At 36.3% G+C, this 23,683-nt stretch overlaps 1 protein-coding gene across 1 annotated transcript in view; it reads left to right on the top strand.

Moving 5' to 3' along the window:
• Positions 1-23,683, top strand: part of FER (FER tyrosine kinase) — a 273,706-nt gene that overhangs the window by 48,219 nt on the left and 201,804 nt on the right. Inside the window, exon 5 of the mRNA XM_044680270.1 lies at positions 7,390-7,573. Within this exon, the coding sequence (XP_044536205.1) occupies positions 7,390-7,573 (184 nt within the window). The remainder of the gene's footprint in view (positions 1-7,389; positions 7,574-23,683) is intronic.

Raw genomic sequence — 23,683 nt, 5'->3', positions numbered from 1 at the left:
ACTCTGACCCAGATATACCACTATTAGACTTGTACCTCAAATTAAATCAGAGATATAGGAAAGGTATTATATGTAGAAAAAAATTTAGTAGCTCTTTTCATAGTAGCAAAAATTGGAAACTGAGGGAGTATCTTTCTGTTGGGGAATGGCTAAACAGATTTTGAATGTGAATAGAATGGAATAATTTGCTATAAGAAATGATGAAATAGATTATTTCAAAGAAAATGCAAGACCTCCTCCAATTAAGAAGAAATCAGAGAATGATTGATACAAAGATAACATCATTATAGAGAAAAGCCAATTCAAAGGACTACGACTTTAATCAATTTAGTGATAAACCTAGAGTCCAAAAGAATGAAGAGAAAACATGCTACTGAGAGGTGATGAAATGAAGTAAGACTTACATATTTTTGGACCTGGAAAATGTAGGAATTTGTTTTGATAAACTATGCATCTGTTGTATCAAGGCTTTTATTTTAACTTTCAAAGATTTACTTACGAGGCGATTGTTGGAAGGATAGATTAATTTTAAAGGTTTGTTTGCTGAAAAAACAAAAATAAAACAACAAAAAGTCTATTTTGTTAGGCTTTTTAAATGATTTTTATTGGTTAGTCAACAGATTTGTCAACTTCTTATGAATAAACTTCAAAACTTTAAAATATTTATTTATTTATTTTGCTATTAATTTCTTTTATTATGCCACTCTTTGGCTATTTTCTCTTATATTGGCTCTAAACTGTTCTTTCAAGCAGCCCTCATTTTCAGCAAGCTACTTAATTTTTTTTTTTTGCTTTTAATGTGCTGGTTTATTAATAAAAAATCTATAAGCATGTAGATTTTTTTAAACATATATTAATATTCATTTTTAACACGGTTACATGATTCATGCTCCTACTTTCCCCTTCACTCCCCCCACCCCCATGGCTGATGCACATTTCCACTGGTTTTAACATGTGATCAATGGATCAAGACCTTTATAGTTTCCCTCTTTATATTCAAGTCATTCACTCATTCTGAATTTATCTTGGTGTAGGGTGTAAGATGTTGATCTAAACCTAATCTCTCCCATATTGTTTTCCAAATTTCCCAGCAGTTTTTGTCAAATAGTGGATTCATGTCCCAAAAGTTGGGCTCTTTGGGTTTATCATACATTGTCTTGCTGATGTCATTAACCCCAAGTCTATTCCACTGATCCTCCCTTCTATCTCTTAGCCAGTACCATATTGTTTTAATGACTGCTGCTTTATAGTATAGTTTAATAGCTGGTACTGCTCGGCCCCCTTCCTTCACATTTTTTTCATTATTTCCCTTGATATTCTTGATCTTTTGTTATTCCAAATGAAATTTGTTATAGTTTTTCCTAATTCAGTAAAGAAGTTTTTTGGTAATTTGACAGGTATGGCGCTAAATAGGTATATTAATTTGGGTAGGATGGTAATTTTTATTATGTTAGCTCATCCTACCCATGAACAATCAATGGCTTTCCAATTGTTTAGATCCAGTTTTATTTGTTTGGAAAGTGTTTTGTAGTTGTTTTCGTATAATTGCTGTGTTTGTTTTGGTAGATAGATTCCTAAGTATTTTATATTGTCTAGGGTGATTTTGAATGGTGTTTCTCTTTCTACTTCTTGCTGTTCTAGTGTGTTGGAAATATATAGAAATGCTGATGATTTATGTGCATTTATTTTGTATCCTGACACTTTGCTAAAGTTGTTGATTATTTCTACCAGCTTCTTAGTTGATTCTCTAGGATTTTTTAAGTAGACCATCATATCATCTGCAAAGAGTGATAGCTTAGTCTCCTCTTTTCCTATTTTGATATCTTCAATTTCTTTTTCTTCTCTAATTGCTACTGCTAGTGTTTCTAGTACTATGTTGAATAATAGAGGTGATGATGGGCATTCTTGTTTCCCTCCTGATCTTATTGGGAAGGCTTCTAATTTATCCCCATTGCATATAATGCTTGTTGATGGTTTTAGGTATATACTGTTTATTATTTTTAGGAAAGGTCCTTCTATTCCTATACTTTTAAGTGTTTTCAATAGGAATGGATGCTGTATTTTGTCAAAGGCTTTTTCAGCATCTATTGAGATAATCATGTGATTTTTGTTTGTTAGACTGTTGATATGGTCAATTATGTGGATGGTTTTCCTAATGTTGAACCATCCTTGCTTTCCTGGTATAAATCCCACCTGATCATGCTGGATGATCTTCTTGATTACTTGCTGGAGTCTCTTTGCTAGTATTCTATTTAAGATTTTTGCATCTATGTTCATTAGGGAGATTGGTCTGTAGTTTTCTTTCTCTGTTTTTGATATACCTGGCTTTGGAATCAGTACCATATTTGTGTCATAAAAAGAATTTGGTAGGATTCCTTCTTTGCTTATCATATCAAATAATTTGTATAGTATTGGGATTAGTTGCTCTTTGAATGTCTGATAGAATTCACTTGTGAATCCATCAGGCCCTGGCGATTTTTTCTTAGGGAGTTCTTTGATGGCTTGTTCAATTTCTTTTTCTGATATGGGATAATTTAGGTATTCTATTTCTTCTGCTGTTAATCTAGGCAATTTATATTTTTGTAAATATTCATCCATATCTCCTAGATTGTTATATTTATTGCCATATAATTGGGCAAAATAGTTTTTAATGATTGCCTTAATTTCTCCTTCATTAGAGGTGATGTCTCCCTTTTCATCTTTCATACTGTCAATTTGGTTTTCTTCTTTCCTTTTTTTTTATTGGATTGACCAGTGCTTTGTCTATTTTATCTGTTTTTTCAAAGTACCAGCTTCTAGTCTTATTTATGAATTCAATAGTTCTTTTACTTTCAATTTTATTAATTTCTTCCTTGATTTTTAGTATTTCTAATTTAGTTTTCATCTGGGGATTTTTAATTTGCTCGCTTTCTAGTTTTTTGAGTTGCATGCCCAATTCATTAATCTCTTCCCTCCCTAATTTGTTAATATATGCACTCAAGACTATAAATTTCCCCCTGAGAACTGCCTTGGCTGTATCCCACAGGGTTCGGTAGAATGTCTCATCATTGTCATTCTCTTCAATGAAATTGTTGATTGATTCTATGATTTCTTCTTTGACAAATTGGTTTTGGAGAATCATATTATTTAATTTCCAATTAGTTTTTGATTTGCCTGTCCAGGTGCCCTTACTAATTATTATTTTCATTGCATTATGATCTGAGGAGGTTACATTTATTATTTCTGCTCTTTTGCATTTGTTTGCAATGTTTCTATGCCCTATTACATGTGTACCATGTGCAGCTGAAAAGAAGGTGTATTCCTTTTTGTCCCTATTTATTTTTCTCCACATATCAATTAAATCTAATTTTTCTAGGACTTCATTCACCTCTCTTACCTCTTATTTATTTTTTGGTTTGATTTATCTAGATCTGAAAGAGGAATATTTAGATCTCCCACTATTATGGCTTTACTATCTATTTCCTTCTTGAGCTCTGCCAGTTTCTCCTTTATGAATTTGGATGCTATGCCACTTGGTGCATACATATTGAGCAGTGTTATTTCCTCATTGTTTATACTGCTTTTAATCAGCATGTAATGACCTTCCCTGTCTTTTTTAATCATATCTATTTTTACTTTGGCTTTGTCAGAAATCATAATGGCACCTCCTGCCTTCTTTTTCTCATTTGACGCTCAAAAGACTTTGCTCAAGCCCTTAACCTTAAACTTGTGTATGTCCACCCTCCTCATATGTGTTTCTTGTAGACAACATATGGTAGGATTTTCGTTTCTAATCCACTCTGCTATTTGCCTCCTTTTTATGGGAGAGTTCATCCCTTTCACATTCAGAGTTATAATTATCAGTTGTGCATTCGCTGACATTTTTGTATCCTCCCCTAGTTCTACCCCTTCTTCTTACACTATTTCCTTTTAAACCAGTGGTTTGCTTTAAGCCAGTATCCCTTATCCCCTCCCTTGATTAACTTCCCTTTCTACCCCCCTCCCTTATTATTCCCCTCTTTTTATTTTTAAAGGCCTAATGAATTCCCTCCCCCTTCTTCTCCCCTCCCTTTTTTGACCTCACCACTCCCCTGCTCCACTTGGTTTATCCCTTCTGACTTTGTCAGTAGGGTTAGATAGAGTTTTATATCCCAATGGATAATATAGCTACTCTTCCCTCTCAGGGTTGATTACACTGAGAGTAAGGTTTAAATATTACCTCTTAATGCTCTCTTCCTCTCCTTTTTATAATATTATTTTTCCCCTCCCCTTCCCATGCCCTCTTTGTATGCAATTTTTCTTATTCAATCAAGTTTCTCTTGGTGTCCCCTACTATTCACCCACCTCTTTCCCAACCTCCATATCATCTTAGACCATTTAGTATTCCAACCTCTCCCTATGAATTATTCTTCTGATTACTATAATGGTGAATACTATAATAGTGAATAGAGTTCACTACAGAGAATTATACATAGTATTTCTCCACATAGGAATAAAGATAATTAGATCTTATTGAAGCCCTTAAAGTGGCAAATTTAAAAATTATGAGTTTTCTTTCTTTCCCCTCTGTTTCTTATTTACCTTTTCATGTTTCTCTTGATTTTTGTGGTTGGATATCAAACTTTCCATTTAGTCCTGGTCTTTTCTGTGCAAATACTTGGAAATGTTCAATTTTGTTGAATGCCCATACTTTCCCCTGGAAGTATATAGTCAGTTTTGATGGGCATTTGATCCGTGGTTGAAGGCCCAGCTCTCTTGCCTTTCTGAATATCATATTCCAAGCCTTGAGGTCTTTTAGCGTGGAGGCTGCCAGATCCTGTGTGGTCCTGATTGGTGCTCCTTGATATTTGAATTGTCTCTTTCTGGCTTCTTGTAAGATTTTTTCTTTAACTTGAAAGCTCTTCAATTTCGCTTTTATATTTCTGGGTGTTGTCTTTTGAGGGTCTAGTGTAGAGGGTGATCTATGGATCCTTTCAATGTCTGTATTGCCCTCTTGTTGTAGAACTTCAGGGCAATTTTGCTGAATAATTTCTTTTAATATGGAGTCAAAATTTCTATTAATTTCTGCTTTTTCAGGAAGAGCAATGATTCTCAGATTGTCTCTTCTAGACCCGTTTTCTTGATCTGTCACTTTCTCATTGAGATATTTCATGTTTCCTTCTATTTTATCAGTCTTTTGACTTTGTTTTATTTGTTCTTGCTGTCTTGAGAGATCATTAGCTTCTAATTTCTCCTTTCTAGCCTTTAGGGACTGGTTTTCAGCTATAATCTTTTGGTTTTCCTTTTCAATCTGGTTATTTCTGTTGTGCAATTTGCTTATCAGTTCATTTGATTTCTGAGCCTCACTTTCCAGTTGCAAAATTCTGCCTTTTAAACTGTTATTTTCTTGCCAGATCTCTTCCATCTTTCTCATCATCTCTGATTTGAACTCTTCAATTGCTTGTGAGCAGTTTTCATTATTTTGTGAAGGTTTGGATATGATTACTTGTTTTTTTTTCCTCTGCTGTTTGCTCTGTTATCTGGATTTTTTCTGTGTAAAAGTTGTCGAGTGTTACAGATTTGTCCTTGATGATCTTTCTCTTCTGGGGTTCTCGATTTTGGCTTGCCATTGTTGTTCGTCCAGCCCCTTCTCAGCTTTATCCTCACACTCAGGGTCTATCTGAGCTCTCTAGGCTCCTGAGGTCTCAGGTCTTGTTGTTCTCGGGCTCAAGCCTCCTGGTGGTCCACCCTGGTCTGCCCCTCTGTCTGAGGTTCCTTCAGCAGTCTCAGGGGGGTGCTTCTGCAGCCGTGCTCCCGTCTGCACTGGGTCCCCACTAGAGGTCCAAGCCTGAGCTCAAGATCCTTGTCCACGCCCTATGTCCATGCCTTCACCCGTGCCAGAGCTCAGGGTCTGTATTCGATGTCCGTGTGCGTTCTTTAGCCTCTTGGGGTCCTAAGTCTTGCTGCTTTCAAGAATAGGCCCTGGAGCTGCCAGTGACTTAATGGATGCCCCAAATCTGCTTTAACTCTTGTGAGCTGGCCTTGGCACTGTACGTGGTGTGGGGCGTGGGGAAAGAGGTTGCCCTGCTCGTGTTTTAGTGAGAACTGTTTCACCCCTTTATAGTGTGGAAATGCCCCGATTCCACGTACCTTCAATGCTGTTGTGGGGTCCCTTCGTTCATCTGGATTTGTTTTTATGTCCCCTTTAGGAGTCCTTTATGCTTCGGTTAGGAGAGGTTGAGCAGCTGCTTTTTCTCTGCCACCATCTTAACCCCTCTCCTAAAATTTCAGCAAGCTACTTTCTATATTAGCTTCTGGTTTCTATACTCATTGTTCTTCTCATCTACATACATTTTTCCTACATATCTCTAATACCTATCGAAGTTTTTTCTACTCATTCTTCATGGCCTAACTCAAATCCTACATCCTTCATGCCTTCTCCAACTGTTCATGGTGTAATGGAAAGAACAGTAAAGTAAGAGTTAAGATACTTTATGTTTTAGCTTTTCCACTAAAATCCTATTGGGGCCTTTGACAAGTTAGTTAATTTCATATGCACACTAGTTTCTTTATCTTTAAGATGAAAGAGTTAGGTAGATAATTTCTAGGATCTCTCCCAGCACTAAAATTGTATGATTTTTGCTCTTGTTCTCCGACTCTTTCCTCAGTACTTACAGCCTCTATATAATTCAACATTTAATTAGATATTGTTTTGTGTTGCTTGCATTACTTTCATATGACATTTTTTTCAATTAATAATTTCCTTCATGGCAGGAAACATATATTAAGGTAGTGAGGCAGACTATAAGAAAGAGGAACATCAAGATTCTTATGTTCAAATCCTAGTTCTGATACTGACTGAATGACTAGCTTTGGAAACAATTAACATTTCTTAGTTTAAGTTCCTAATTTATCAGTACTTGCATTACTTATTTTAGAAGATTATTGTGAGGAAGTAGTTTGCAAGCCTTATAAGTACTTTAAAAATATGAATTATTTTATTATCTTTGTTATATTGTTGTCATTATTTATTCCTATAAATATCATCTCCTTGTCATATTATTCAATCTTGCTGCTACTGGTGATGAAAGGATAATGGATCTAGTGCCAAAAGGGTATTAGGCAGCTATATAGCACAACCTTTTAATTTTTTACTGATAAGGAAACTGAGGTCCAAGGAGGTTAAGTGACCTGTTCATTGTGACAATGTAAAATACTCATTAGATATGGTATCTTAATTCATTTAATTTTTTTCTTATTCCTCAAAGTGTCTAGGACAGACCTGAGAACATAGGCTTACTGAGTAACAGTTGGTGGTTGGTTTATGAAATATATCAAATGACACCAAATGATAACTTGATCTAGACCCAATGATAAAATATTTTTATGATATGATAGTTAATTTTGCTAACCTTTCTCTACTCTCTTCAGGAAAGGAAACAGAGAAGGCAAAAGACCGTTATGACAAAGCTACAATGAAACTTCATATGCTGCATAATCAATATGTATTGGCTTTGAAAGGGGCACAGCTTCATCAGCATCAGTATTATAATACTACACTTCCTCAGCTCCTGGACTCATTACAAAAAATGCAAGAAGAAATGATAAACGCATTGTAAGATAAGCTTCTTCTTAATCAGAATTGATCTTTTAAAGTAATATTTCTGTTTTCTATCCCCATTAATGTATTAATATATGTCATCTAAATTTTTTTATTTTTATACATCTCACTCAGTTATTCTCTTTTGTAGTCTCTTTTTCTTCTGTTATCTATAGTTAATCATTTACCTTTTCTGTTCCTGTTTGTGTTCTGCTGAATGCTAAGGGAAGAAGTCATATAGTTTTGCTGATTGAGACCACTACTGATTTATGCTCTATAATCTCAACTGGGCATTTAATACTGCTTTTACTCTACCCTGATTCACTTCTTATTTATTTTCTCCTGATATACCAACTTCTTCTCTTCTTAAATCATTTACTTTGTCCCATTTTCCTCCTTCTTAGAAAATCTTACTTCATATTTCACTGAAACAATCCAAACCATCCATCAAGTGCTTTTCTCATTTCAGTATGTCAAATCATCTGAAGATTTTCCCATCCTCTCCTTTTCTGTATTACTAGAAAACAACTGATCTTTCTCTTTGCCAAAGCCAACCACTCTACCTGAGCTCTTAACTTCTTGGAGTCTCTTTCTTAGAGTTTATCTCTTCAATTATTTCCTATCTCCACCAACTTTCAGTCTTTCTTTATTCACTGGTTCCTTCCCTTCCAGTACACAAACATACCATCCATTAAAAAAAAATTTTCCCTACCCTATCTTCTTAAGATATTGTCGCATATCTTTTCTTCTTTCATAGTCAAATACCTAGAAAAACCTATTTACATATTAGTGACCTCAACTTTCTCACCTCCTATACTTTAACCCCTTGCAATTTCCTGCCCCTTAATAGAAACCGCTCTCTCAGGGGTTACATGTGACCTTTTTATTGCTAGAACAAATAGTTTTTTCTCAGTCTACATTCTTCTTGACTCCTCTGCGTGCATTTGATACTCTTGACAACAATACTTTTTTCTGGATAATTATTCCTTTCTGGATGTGGTTCTCTTTCCATCTGTCACTTTTTTTCTCAGAATCCTTTGAAAATTTAACATTCACTTCCTGTCCCTTGTGTTTGGGTGCTCCCTAAACCTCTGTGCCATAGCAGTGTTTGTATTAATGGAAAAAACCAGTAATTTTGATATGGTTTTAATTTGTGAAAACAATAGTCACTCATATTTTCTTTTTCTGATAAGTTTACTCGAAAAGACTTATGTTGACCAGCCTGAACTGCTTTCTCACCTTTTTTTGGGATGGATTTTGTGCCATGCACATGTTTGTTTGTGCTCCTTTGTTATGCTTCTAATTATCTCATTTTAAAAAGTGTAAATTATTCCAAGGAGACTTGCAATTATAGCTCTTAAATAACATATGAATGATTTAGAGATACAACAGAATCTTTCTGGTATGGGTAAAGCATTTCAAGGATAATTCATACCATCTAGGGAAAGAGATTAGTTTTACCAAATGGAAAAGAAGAGTTTGGATGAAAACAGAAAAGCAAAAGCTCATATGAACCAGCAAGCTAATACTGCAAAAAACCTGGCCAGTAGTAAGCAAATATTTTCAGAGGGTCCTGACCAGACACAGAGTTTGTTATTGATTTTTCAGCAGAAGACTTTTTGAAGTGAGAAGAACAGAAATAATCCAGTTTTAAAATACCTTTCTATTCATTACTATGAAGAAAAAATCTTTTTCATGTACAAGGCAATACAAAGACTAAAATAATGAAACTTGGAAAGTCAACTTTTACTTACTTTTTAATTAAAACTAGTATAAAAATTGTTATCAGAACAACTCCAGGTAAACCTTTTATTAAGACTGTAAAACATCTATCCCAAAAGTATTTGGGGAATTTTGAAGCTTCTGGTATTTGAAAATTTCCTTGTCCCCATTGAAGGAATGATAAACTCTGATTTTTATATTTGTTATACAGAGAGGTAGAATTGTTATGGAATTATAGAAATACCTAAGTGGAGATGGGCTATCACCATGTACTATTGTTATATCTGGAAAAGTTAAGAAGTTATACAAAAGATGAAGATAAACATTTCAAAATTACCTGGCAACTTATCTGACTTAAACCTCATAGAAAACCTATGGAATTGTCTTGGAAAAACGAACTGTTTGTCAGTGATACATTCAGTAACCCAATGTGATGTGTGGTTTCATTGAGACAACTTTAAAGAAAATGTTTTAAAATCTTGAGAACTTAATGCCAGAGCATCTAAAAGAAGGAATTGCAGCACAATACTGCATATTAAAAGCTCTTTAATGTGTAAAAAGTTGTGAATATGAGTCAATAAATTTTTACTATTTTATTTTTCCTCACATAATGTGCATACCACTGTAGTCTTCTTTTTATCTCTATAACCACTCTCTTAGTGATCTTATCATTTTTTATGGATTTAATTATGTAATTTCTAATCTGATAACTTTCATTCTTACTCATACGCATCAGAGAATATCTCCAAAGTCTCAGTGTAGTTTAAAGGTATAAAATCTTAAAACTCCACAAAGACTTATGTGTGTCTTTCTTTGTCTCTTTCTATCTACAAACAGACAGACAGACACACACACATACACATACATATACACTCATCTTTTCTGCTAACTTTTTATTTCTATGCAGGGTACTACTATTCTTTTATTTACCTTGTAATCTTTTATTTACCTTCACTCTTATTCACTGCTGATGTCCAGTTATTTGGAGAGACTTTTTGATTATATATACCTGGATTCCATCTTGTAACAATCTAATTCTCTCAGTTCACATGGTCAGAGCCCTGGCATGATTACTCTGTTGCCTGTATTTATAATGCCTTCTAATTTGTATTCTAATGGAATCTTTCCTCTCTGGGATGCATCCTCCACGCAGTATCCAAACTGATTCTCCTAAACCACAAGTCTGACCTGGCCATTCCCCTACTCAGAAATCTGTTAGTTCTCTATGAATAAACAGCAATGAAAGCCTAATCCTTATGAATAAATATTTCTAGGATTAAACACAAACTGTTTTGTTTGGATTTTAAATCTCTTTGTAGCCTGATTTGAGGGAATCCAGATGGGTCTCACATTCTCCCTCTCATGTACTAGGTTTTCTTGCTATATTGGCCTTCTTGATATTCCCTCTTCTTGATCTACTACTTCCTCTTTACCTTTGGTTGAGCAACTCTTCTGGAGACTTCTTCCTCATTTCTGCCTTTTGGAATTCATGACTTCCTTGAAACTCAGCCTAAGTGCCACCTTCTCCAGAAGATCTTTCTTGATTTCTTTCAGTTATTAGTGCTACCTCCTCCCTCCGATTATTTTGAATTTATTTTAATCACATTATGCATTTGTGTACATCTCATATGCATCTTGATTCTCCATATCAAAAGAGTACATTATCCATGTTGATTTTATATACATTTCCTTCTCTTTACCTTCATTTTTCTGAATGTATTCCTTTTCTAGAGGCAGTTTAATGGCACAGTGTCTAGAGCAGTGGATCTTGAATCGGGAATTTATTTTAGCTACTGGATATTTTAGAGGAATGGAACAGGAGTGTAGAAGGAAGGTCCAGAATTATGGTGTGGTATAATGGAAGAAACACAGGATACAGTCAGGTAATATGAAGCTCAGTCTTGGCTCTTCCACTATCTGAGTAACTTGGGCAAATCACTTTACCTTTGTGAGCCCTAGTTTACTGTTCTGTATAATAAAGACTTGATAATTTCTAAGGTTGTCTGTCTTGCTCTCAAAGTCTGTAAAAGAAGTCACTGGCTTTCTGCAGTAAATTCCCTGGGATCCGCTGGATGCGAAGAACCAGCTCTGAAGTTAAATGAATAAGATCAGGAATCTTAGATTCCACTTATTCACATAATATATCATCTGAGATGATAGGAGATTTAACAGAGTGAACAAAACTAAGAATTGGAGCAGCTTCTCTGCTGAAGAAAATTGTAAAAGAGATTTCCTAGCTTTCTTAACTTCAGTGACAGGCTGCAAAGTAACTAGAGTAATTTTTGGACTAGAATAGTTATTCAAGGCTTGTAGAAATCGGTCAGCAAGCACTTACTATGTATTAGGCACTGTAGATTCTAATAAAATAATTGAAATAATTCCTGCTAGCAGAAAGTGTAATTATAGTCTGACAGGGAAGAAGTTAAGAACAAGAGAGAAAATACTACAAAGGGAAGGGGAACGCATAAAGATAACTTGGTAGTATATGAATTCCTTGTGGGGGATAACCATATCTTGCTTTGCATTTCTTTTGGTTTGTAGCATTGTGCCTTGTGTGTATAATACTTATTTGAATGAAAAAAGAATACAAGAAAATAGGGAGAGAGAAACACAATTCCATGGGTTACTTATTTCATAAATCTAGCTCTTCTGCTTCCACACTATAGCACTTGAGCCCTACTTCATCAACTAGTCAATATTCAAGTAATAGGTTACTTCTATCCTATGTTATCCTTTGAATAAAAGGATCCTGTTGACTTGGCTTGCCTGCTGAAGGGATTTTGTTTGGGGCATTTCCAAATCCGTGGTTTTCTGATGTATTGATCTTGACTAAGGGTATTTTGGAAGCTGTTGGGTATTCATGCATTAATTCAGCAAGCATTTATTAAGCATCTATTATGTGGTAGACACTTTTAATAGACAAAAACAAAAAAGCCTCTAGAAGCTTAAATTCTATTGAAGTGTTTGTGTGTTAGGAGAGACTCAGTAGAGATAAAAGGTTTCATTATGAGGAACCAGAGGCCCTTTGTTCCTTTGTTGTCCACTCTTATGTCCCTTATCCTCTTAAGGGAAGTGATTTATAATCAGAATATCAGAACTGGAAGGCAACTTAGATATAATTCCAACCATATTTCTCATTTTATAATTGAGGAAATTGAGGCCCAGAGAGTTGAAGTGACTTTCTACAGATCAGACAATTAATGGACTAAACCCAGACAATTAACTTCATTTCTAGTTCAGTGATATTATTTTTTTTCCATAAAAAATGCTACCTGTCAGCCTCCCCCTTCTTTGAATAATTTTACCAACCTATAATCAAAGTAATAAATCATATCTTTCCCTGGCTAGTTTACTGCTATATTCTACTATCTCTACTTGGCCCTGAGAATATAAGATAGCCCTTGTTGTCAAGGTACTTACATCCCAGACTGGGAGGATACAACATGTTTACAGATAAGTAAAAGTTATATACAAGAAAAGTGCAATGATGGGGGTGGTGGTGGTGTGAACAGCAACCGAGGCAGACAAGAAGGTCACTTGAAGGAGTAGCAGCTGAATTGAACTTTGAAAGGGTTCCAGGGGGTCAGGTTGAGGAAAAAATTTCTAGACTTGGGGACAGCCTGGGCAAAGTCATGGAGACAAGAAATCCAGTGTGACTGGATTGAAAAGCATGAAATTATTTTGAATTGTGTACTTACCCTGGAAAGTTCTAGATTACAAATGGCTTCAAATACCACACTTAATGAAACTTTCTGAGTTAGAGTAGTGGTATGAGTAGACTTGCCTTATAGAAATGCTAGTTGTGGAGGCAAATTAGAATCGCTAGAAGTAGCATTTGGAAAGAGAGGCTTCCAAAGGAGTTTTAAAATGAAAGGATTTTATTAGTTTCTTATGCCCATTTAAATTCTTATATTTGGCAGCCAAAACTTCTTCAAATATGCAGTGTTATAGCAAGCAGGTAATAGAAAAAAAAAGAAGGAATTCATGCACATTATTTTTTCCCAAAGAGAGAGATTCAGAGCTTGTTAGTGGTGAAAATGAGAAATAATCAAAACTTGTAAGATTATAGTCAAATGATATGTATGGGCATGGATCTTCCCAGTGAATTCAGGAGAAATATCAGAAAGATAGCCTTGAGATGTTTTATTAATAAATTAACCAAACATTTATTAAGACCTGGTGCTAAGCTTTGAGGATACAAAAAGGTCAGTCTCTGTTCTCAAGGAGTTTACAGTCTAATGGGAGAGACAACATGCAAACAAATATATACAAAGCAATCTGTGTACAAGATAAATAGGAAATGAGAGAGAAGGCACTAGAATTAAGAGGGGTTGAAGAAGTCTTCCAAATTTAGAAAGTGGGATTTTATTTGATACTTAAAGGAAGCCAGGGAAGTCAGATAGAACAGAGGAGAGAGAGCATGTTTCAGGTATGGGGGACAGCCAGAGAAAATGCATGGAGCTGAGAGATGAAAATTAAAAGATTTATGGGTGTGCTTATGGTATTTTCAGTTAGTATTCTACCTTTGAATGCTAACTCAGCTTCCATAGGTAATTGGTATTATGAGGGGAAAAAAAACCTTTGCTTTTTATACTGACATGTATCAGTATAAAAAGCGAAGTTTTTATATATATACGTATATATATAAATATAAATATATTTATGCATGTATACATACTTTCTATAGCAAGCAGTATTGATTCATTTGCATTCCCCAGAAAGAAGATGATGTTTGCCATTATAAAAATCCAAGAACCACACATATTTTTCTCATGTATTAACTTCTCTGGGAAATCTAATCAATTCAGCTGTCAAAGATTTTCAGGTTGAGTCCTTGAGTAGAGTGACTACTTTAATAGATTCCAAGGTCCCTGAAACTATACTTCATTATCCTCCCCATCAGGGAGATTACTTTTAATAGTCAGCTGGTAGACATAATTATCTTCAAGCAAAGGCATTTATGGCAGAGTCAGGATGATAGCCACAAAATACTCCCCACCATAAACCTCGGACATACTCTCTCATAAATATACACAGCATCTGTGTGATGACTGAGAACAGAGTATTCTCATAGAAAGGAATAAATGTGGGAAATACATGTGGTCAAGACAGCTCCTTCCTATCTCATATTTCTTTTTTTTTTCTTTTTTCTGTGTTTTTTTTTTTTTTTTAATAACCCTTACCTTCCGTCTTGATTGGCTCCAAGGCAGAAGAGTGGTAAGGGTAGTCAATGGGGGCCAAGTGACTTTCCCAGGGTCACATAGCTAGGAAGTGTCTGAAGCCAGATTTGAACCCAGGACCTCCCGTCTCTAGGCCTGGCTCTCAATCCACTGAGCTACCCAGCTGCCCCAATCTCATATTTCTTAGCAAAACATGCATCCAGGTTACCTGGATCTGCCTTACTGCAGCTGTGCCTTGGTTAACAAGATTAGTTATCTTTTGGAATCTGTGGTTGGTTTTCTTCTCTGTTGCCAGAGTTCCTGTGCCTTGAAACTGTTTCCTTACTGACAGGCTGTTTCTCTGTTCCTGTGCCTCCATAAAAAGTAAGTCTCTTTGTCTCTTCCTGGATACATCTTAAATGCACCTCAAACTCTTTCTAGGTTAAAAGGCTTTTCTTTTAAGAGGCAGCTGGAGTTTGGTCAGTTGTCAGAGAGGCAATGCCAAATTCCCACTCTTGTTCATAGTACTTTTTTACACTTTGTAAGGCATCAAATAGGTTTAGATAAGTCTTTGTACTTCATTCACATGATACCTCATTAAATCTGTCATCTTCCACTTTCTCTACTTAAATCAATTAATTACAGAATTGTTTGGGACACTGAGATCTTATGTCATCTTCCCAGGGCCATGCAGCTAGTATATGTACCAGGTGTTCCTAACTCCAAGGCCAGCTCTTTGTACTCACTATCCTAAGCTGCCTCTAAGAACCCTCAGTAGCCTAAATCATTTTTGAGAAACTTCCCATTGGAATTCCTATCTAGTTATGTAATTCTTATTTGTTCTGTTCCCTGTCTTTTCCCACATTTCTCCTCTGTGCCTTTTCCTAATGTCAGGGTTGTCATGAACCTGAAGATAACTTTAGAATTAGCAGCCTCCTACAAAGTTTAAAATTAATATTGGAGATCATATATTGAATTATAGCCATTTAGTAGTAAAAATGAGAAAGAGAAAGCAAGAGTAGTCTAATTAAAATTTTCCAAGCTGCACCGTGCCTTTTTCCCTCCAGGTTTTCTCAGTGGAGCTGCTGCTTCAGCAGTCCAGATCCAGAGCCTCCAGGGCAAGCACCTGCTTTCTAAAGATCACTGTGCCACATAAAATAAGATCAGAAGTGCTGGCCAAGGAGAGAGGGAGAGCAGCTTTAGGAAGAATAGCAAGATAGAGAACCAGAAAGAGAAAATGAAATATCACCTGGTCAGACTAACTATAAAAAGTCTCCAAACCACATTGCATTTCTTCAGTTCTTGGTTTCCAGTTCAAGTGACAGCAAGGGGCAGAGCAGCAGGCAGCCAGCCACAAGTGGTGGTGGGCCAGTTAAACCTAGTGACTGATCAGAGAGAGCAAGGAAAACTCTGATCCCACCAGGAAGAAAAAAAAAAAAAAGCAGAGAGTGAGCTCCTGTTCAGCCCAACTCTTATAAGGCTAATGATGGCATTCCTACTGGGGCTACTCTGATTGGACAGTTTGACTCACAAGTCTGACCTCCAGGTGGCCATGTAGTCTCCTGATCATATTCCTTAATGCATATGTGTGAGTAAGGGGCTGTATTTTTATGTTAACTTCATACAGTTCTCCCCTCTGATTCTTTGGGAGGCCAGCATGTTAAGTCTCTCCACTTTTGATTCTGTTGATTCTCCAATGAATCATTCCATATATGGTGTCAATATATTTTAGAATTGTCTTACTAGTTACATAAGGGCAAAAAAGATATCGTCCATGTCCATTACATCATGAAGAGTGTAACTACAATTTGCGTATTTCTTACCATAATTAAAGAAATGATTGAGAGGTACATTGACAAGGAGTCATTAGGGGAATTCCCTTTTATAGCACAAGAGTTTTACAATCAGGATAAAATAACAAAGCATGGGAGGAATAAAAGTGAATGGAGGGCTCAAACTCCCCTTCCCCCCTCACCCCCAGTTAAGTTTATAATATCTAAAGGTTCACACAGTCTCATAATATAATGTTTGATTTCTGGGAACATCCTCTACTGTTATCATCTTTTTAGTCTGTTTGGAATCATGGTGGTCCTTATAACATCTTCTCCAGGAGATAGATCTGCTATCCTGGTCTAGGTTATTGGTGATATCTTTTCCTAAGAGTTTAGACTATGGACTTTTAAGATAATTTCACAATCCCTCCTCAGGGGGGCTATCAGGTTATTGATCTAAGAAGGCCTTAAATAACATATGGATCACTTCCCCAAAATAAAAGAGGAGAGAGAAAATTAAATTAAATATATAAAAAATGTATAAATAGAAGTATATATATGTATATATATATAGAAGTAGAAATTAAAATCACAACAAGTCTCTGATACATATTCATACCTCTCATCGAGATAGTTTATATACTATCAAAATGTAGGACAGGTGCAGCAATATTGCAGCTACCTAACCATTTGCTGTGACTAAAGACAGTTGTCATGCCAAATTAAAAAGGCGACAGAAGTCTGACAAAAGGGGGATATGATCCCCTAGTCTGATTTCTACTTTAGTCATAGGGATAGCAAACCAGAGTTAGAGCCAAATAGGAATATGTTTTAGTCTTCATATCTTACAGGCTGAAACAGAGAAATCCAACCTGAGAATTTACTGAATAACTGCTTCTCCAAGTCCTCTGAGATAGCTCCCCTACTTTGGCATTGACATTTATCATCCCCATAGGTTGTTGACATTCATGATCTTGTGCTCATCAGCACTGATCAGTGGCTTACTAGCAGTCTCTTTTTCTGAAATCAGTCCCAAACACCATTTAGAGTCCCATAATATTAAATGACCAATGACAGTCTTAAGGCTGAGAGATGCAATATTGTCAGAGCTGTTAGACATTATAAGCTGATCCTTCAATATCAAATACCAGTCATGAGCCCATAAACTGAAGTTTAAAAAAAATTAATAAAAATTCAAATGAGAAAGAAAGAAAAAAAAGTCTTATTTCAAACTCCATTAAACAATGTGGCAGTCAAACATGGACATTAAAAAAAACCAACAGATCGATCACTTACAAATGCAAGCTATTGTCTCCTTAGCATGGTCATGATCCTTAATATGAGTGTACATAATTTTTTCCCCTAGTAGAACCTTGGCATAAACTTTAATGCTACAACTAAGGCAAATTCTGAAATGGACACAAATTCCCAGGATTAAAAGGCCGATTTGGCCTTAATTGCCAGCAAACCTGTTCCTGTAGTCATGAGAGGTATCAGATGTCCCATGGTCCTCTAAAGCAATTTGCTTGTGTCATTCAAAATCCTTCGAAGCTCAAGGACATTTGTAACAATTGAACCTGATCACAGCACAAGCACCCCCTGAAGTGGCTGTAAGCATATCAAGAAATAGCCAGTTTTATATGACTAAGGAATCAATCTCCTCTTGAAGGATAGCCTTTGATGTTCAGGAGATAGCTTGAACCATATCTTTAGCCAATTTCTTAACTTCAGCAGAACAATTTCTAATAGAATCTATTACTGCCATCATTTCAAAAGTGAGCATAGCAGCCCCGAAAAGTCTCTGTGCCAAACCATAGGTTCCATACCATTTTTGAGGAAGAGCAGAGTAAACTGAAGAATTACAGACACAGAATTGCTCAGGGGTCACCAAACTCCATGGGGAATCTACCTTCATCTGAGATGAAGTAATAACAGTGAAGTTGCAAAAGATATATATTTATGTGTCCCATCCTTTATGTTATTAAGTTTCGCCTTAGCACAAATAAATGTTATGGAAGGAAATAAAATAGTGAGATTCCACTTCACTTCACATTTTCACCTAATATATCTACTATTTCTCTTCACACACAATTTAAAGGTGGGTACGTGATCAAAGGTTCCCAAATATCTGAAAATTACCTTAAAAGACATGTTAAAATCAACCAACGTTTTCAAATCTTTGAATTTCTCAGAGACCAATGATAAAGATTGTAATCAGTTAGTTGGAGTCCACTTGCATTATTTATGTGACATATAGTAAAAGCAATAGAAACAAAAAGCTTTTTAGGCAACAGGACTTTTTATGAAATGCAAGTAATGGCAAAGTCTCATTCACATGGACTGAAATTGTTGCCTATGACAAAATAGAACTCTGATGGAGCTGGTGACAGACCCAACATCCACAAAGTTAAGTGACCTTCCCTTGGTGTAGGGTATGTCTTACTTGGCTATGGACTTTAATGATAGCATTATCCCATGTCCATTCATGGGAAAAAGAGTACGAAAGAGGAAAATGTAACATGGCTAAGTGCTAAGAACCAAATAATACCAAATGAGTGACTTTTTTTTAAAGAGTAAACTGAATTAGATTAATTTATAAGCTCCCTAGTCACAAAATGATAAGAATAACAATGAAAGAAAAACCAAATTAAAAAACAAATAAGCAATAATGTACAATGTGACAGGATATTGTTCATCAGTGTCAGTAGAGTGTACCTGTTCCATATGAAAATAGTGAACCCAGGAGTCTTTTTCTCTAATTTCAATGGCAGTCAGAATAGTTTGCAACAGTTGGAAGGGGCCTTCCCAAGCAGGCTGAGTTTCTCCAATTCACTGAAAGTTCTTTGCATACATCTTGTCTCCCAGATGTAGATCATGGATTGAATTGTCTAGAGGTCCAGACTGTACCTCAGTTCACGTAATTTGGCCTGTAAATCTTGTATATAATGTCAATGTGGATTTTTGGATGACTCAGTTTACCTTTACCTTTGAGAAACCCCAGTGCCAAGTATCCCTAATTTGGTTTGAATGTTAAGCACCTTTTTGTTTTGGAGGCTTCTTTATTGGATGGAAGGTTTTTCTCTGGAAGCACAGTGCCTGAGTTTGTCCTTTGTCTTTAATTTGTTACAGCTGACTGTTCCCTAATACCATAGCTGCTGAATGTTAGGAGATTTACACACCTATTTGTGTTTGGTCTCTGTAGACTTCCTAAAAGGGTATAAGAGACTCTCCGGTTCAGCATCTCTGTGGAATTGGCACTAAGAGCTATGTCTTTTCCCAGGGGGTGTTGACCCTCTATAGTGGGATGTCCAAAAAGCATTTCAAAATGGTAGGACATGTAGATTTTCCCTAAGTCTGCTGTGAAGGTAAAATAGAACTAAAGGGAGAACCTCAGGCCACTTTAAGTGAGTCTCAGTGCACAATTTGCCATTCATGTTTTTAAGTTCTCTATTCATACATTCAACTTGGCCTGAGCTCTGGGAATGGTAGGATATATGGAAATTGGGAGTAATTCTCAACAGTAAAATGAATTCTATCTGAGTCAGTGTGTGGAGGTGAGTCAAACTGGAAAGCAGTCTTCCTCAAGAACACTTTAGCAACAAAAGCTGCTGTGGGCCAAGCACTGGGGAAGGCTTCTATCCATCTTGTGAATTGGTCCACTATAGCAAGACAAACTTTATAATACTTAGCTTTAGGCATGCTGATGTGATCAATTTGTAAATGCTCAAAAGGTATGTAAGCCAGGGGATGCCCACCAAAATTTTGGTATTGAAAGCACGTTGATTAAATGCCTGGCAAGTGGGGAAGACCGCACACACCTGGGATTTTATATTGATTATACCATGGCGACTTTTAACTGAGTCCACAATCTCCTGAATACCATAGTGACCACTCCTGTGAACAATCAAACATATTTGATGATAGAAGCTTCTAGGAAGTAGGGGCTTCTCTTCTGAAGACACCCAAACCCTATTAATGTGCTTTGTTTTAAACCTTTGCTTCCACTTCTTCACTTCTTGTTCATTATAACAGAGAGAGATTTGGTTCATTATTAGATATTAGTTAAAATTAACTCAGGTCCTTCTACAGCAAGCTTAGCTGCAGTATCTGCTGATGATTCCTCCTAGAGGAAGGGTCAATACCACCTGTATGGACAGAACAATAGCCAAAGATGGGGGTGGCTAGAGAGTAGACAGTTCTTTAATGATCTCTGCATTTGTGATTGTATTGCCAGCAGAAGTAAGAAAGTCTGTTTGCATCCAGAGCATTCCAACAGCATGACAGACACCAAAAGCATACCTGGAGTCTGTGTAAATAGTTGCTCTCTTTCCCTTTACAAGTATACAGCTTTTTTTGAAAGCCAACAGTTATGTTCCCCAAGTACTAATTTTAGAGAATAATGAATCTACCCAAATGGTAGCAAATTCTGTGTTAACAGCAGCCCTAGGGTAACATGTTCATAAAAGATAAACCATCAATGAAGTGAATTAAATATGGGGTTTCTAAAGACATAACAGAGAGATCATTAGGGCTTTTCAGTCATGTCCACTACTGATTCACAATTATGTAATGGTTCCCCAGAGATAGGCAAATCAGGAAGCAATGTTGCAGAATTAAGGACTGTACAGTGTTTAAGGGTCATATTTTCATTTCCTAATAAAATTATCTCATATATATAGCAAACCTTTGATCTGAATATGCTTGTATCCTACATTGGAGCAGTAATGCTTGGAACTCATGGGGTACAGATCCATTAGGGGCACTCTAGTATTGTGTCAACTGCTGAATAATAAGCAAGTGGGTGCTGTACAAACCCCCAGGTTTAAGTTAAGACTCCAGAAGTTACCCTCCCCCCCCCCCCACACACACACTTTGTTCATGTATATATAAAAGTAAATGACTTTTTATAGTCTGGAATTCCCAGAGCAAGGGTAGACAAAATGGTTTGTTTTCATTCTGAAAGAACCTACAGGTGTTCTGAATCTAATTGAAGTGGTTCAAGAATTGAATTTTTAATTAGAGCTACAAGGAGTTTAGTAATTTCCCCATAATGAGGATTCCATTGCTTGCAGAACCCTGTTGCCTCCAAGTTTGCTCTTGGCTCCCTCTTAGTAGATGGAGCAACAATTTGCTGAATAGCTTCAATGCACTTGGGGGAAATGGAGCTGAGTCCATTGGTTAAAACAAAGACCAAGTATTCCATCTTTGGGTGACACCACTGAAGCTTTGTTCTGGAAATCTTGTGACCTCTTCTGTGTAGCTTTAAGAGGAGATGGCCTACTGTCTTCTTGGCACATCTGTGCATCTGGTGCTCCTATAAGTGAGTCACCAGCAAATTATATTAAAAATCTCCTCCCAAAATGATATTAACTAAATTCCACTTTAAAACTTGTGAAAACAAAGTTGAACTTTCTACACATCTCTCTGGTAACCTTGTCGATGTCCTCTGGAAACCTTTCCAGATAAAAACAAATATTTTCCTAGAATTTTCATCGATAGAAATGGAGAAAAATGCATAATACAGATCCTCTACTATAAAATATTGAGCTTCACTGGGGATTGAGGAGATTATGGTTGCAGGATTCAGAACCACAGTATGGCATGAGATGACATGGCTATTTATTGCCCTTATATCATGTACAAACTGATAAACAGGTTTCATATCTGGGCCTGACTTAGGCTTTTTTACTGGGAGAATAGGCAAATTATATTCAGATTTAAATGGAATTATTATCTCATGCTCAATGACTCAATTACTGGGGAAATTCTTTAAATAGCATCCTTGAGTAAAGGATCCTAAGGAATGGAAGGTGGGGTGGGAGGCTCCTTTTGTCTTAATCTGAACAGAAACAGCTGACTTAGTAGGCTTGCCTCAATAGAGGATGAAGCCCACAAGGATATCTGCTGGAATTTCAAAGGAAGGGGCTTGACTATCAGGAAGAAAGACTGGGTACCTCAGGCAGTTTTAGGGACCAAGAGCCATTTGGAGAACAACATATGGTGGCCCTTAGTTTTCATAAGATGTCTTGCCTAACAGATTTGTAGGGAAATCAGGCATTAAATGGAATGAATGCTCAATTGATAAAGGAGGGGAGGAGAAGGAGGAAGAGGCTGAGAGACAGTAGGAGGAGGAAGAGATAAGGTATAGATGTTGGAGGAGTGTAGTCAGGAACAGAAGGAAGGGGTGTGGTCAGAGAGGGAGGAGAAGAATCAAAAGATCTAACATCCCCTTCCCTCTCCAAGAGTGGATCTTCTATGATGAAAGCACAGGTACAGGCACAAGATTACAAAAGGATGGATTGTCTAGGGTTAAAGGAAATTTCTAGGGGAAGGAAGGGGATTCATACTTAGACAGTGGCATAGTGACTTTATCTAGGAAAAAACACCCAAAGCAGTTCCTTTTGATTATCTTCCCTTATAGCTATTTTAAACTCTTTTAATGCCTTTTATTCAAATGAACTATATTGAAGCCATGTAAAAACTTGTTTTGATCATAATTTACTGAAATAAATTGCTTCTTTTCATGTCATAAAAGATTTTATTGGAATTTTCTTATCTTCCCATGAAATCAGGACCTTGTAAAATGGACTGTCTTTTGGGCTTCTTTTTGGGTTGCCCCCAGTGTTACTCATTTTCAAACTTAAGATCTCCCAAAAAGAAAAGGAAAAGAAAAAAAATCAGGTTATTTCAAACTCCAATTGTAGGTCTCTCCCTTAAGTGGCCACATTTTAAAATTCCATTGTAAATTTCTTCCTTATGAGGCCAGGAGATCCCCTTGAACCTTAAAGAGAAAGTGGCAATTAAAACAGAAGGCCATATCTTCCCTAAATTTATACTTATTCCTATTTTTTTAGGGATAGATGAAAAGCTTTCCATTTTCTTACCCCCATTGCCTAACAACCTAATTTAAAACAACCCATGCCAGAGATCATAATCTTACCAAACATTTTTCCCTCTGTGCTGATTCTCAGGAACTAGAGATTAAAAAAATAAAATCTACTCTCTAATCACTCTTACATGATCAGGAAAAAACTCGAAGAAAGAGAATGAGGGAAAAAAGAAAAGACAAAAAGCAAAAGAGGAATTTTACTTCCAAATTCGTGTTTCCAATCTTACACTGATTATGATTAATCTTGGAGACTGTATATTGAATTACAATAATTTCTTAATCTAATTATGTCTCCAACATGCACCCAGCCTCTTTCCCTCCAGGTTGCCAATCAAGCCTGTGCTTAGACCCAGAGCCTCTGTAAGAGGCCACTTCCTAGAGTTCTCTCCACCAGATAAAATATGGCCAGCAGTGCTGATTTGAACCAGGAAGAAAAGCAAGACAGAGCCTACTGCTTTTCCCACTGGCTTTTTTTTTTTTTTTTTTTGCTTTTAAATTTCTGTTTGTTTATTTATTTTTTTAACATTTATTAATATTCATTTTTAACATGGTTACATGATTCATGCTCCACCTTTCCCCTTCA

Source organism: Gracilinanus agilis, chromosome 1, assembly GCF_016433145.1.
Source record: "Gracilinanus agilis isolate LMUSP501 chromosome 1, AgileGrace, whole genome shotgun sequence".
Lineage (NCBI taxonomy): Eukaryota > Metazoa > Chordata > Mammalia > Didelphimorphia > Didelphidae > Gracilinanus > Gracilinanus agilis.
This window is presented reverse-complemented; position numbering and strand designations above follow the sequence as displayed.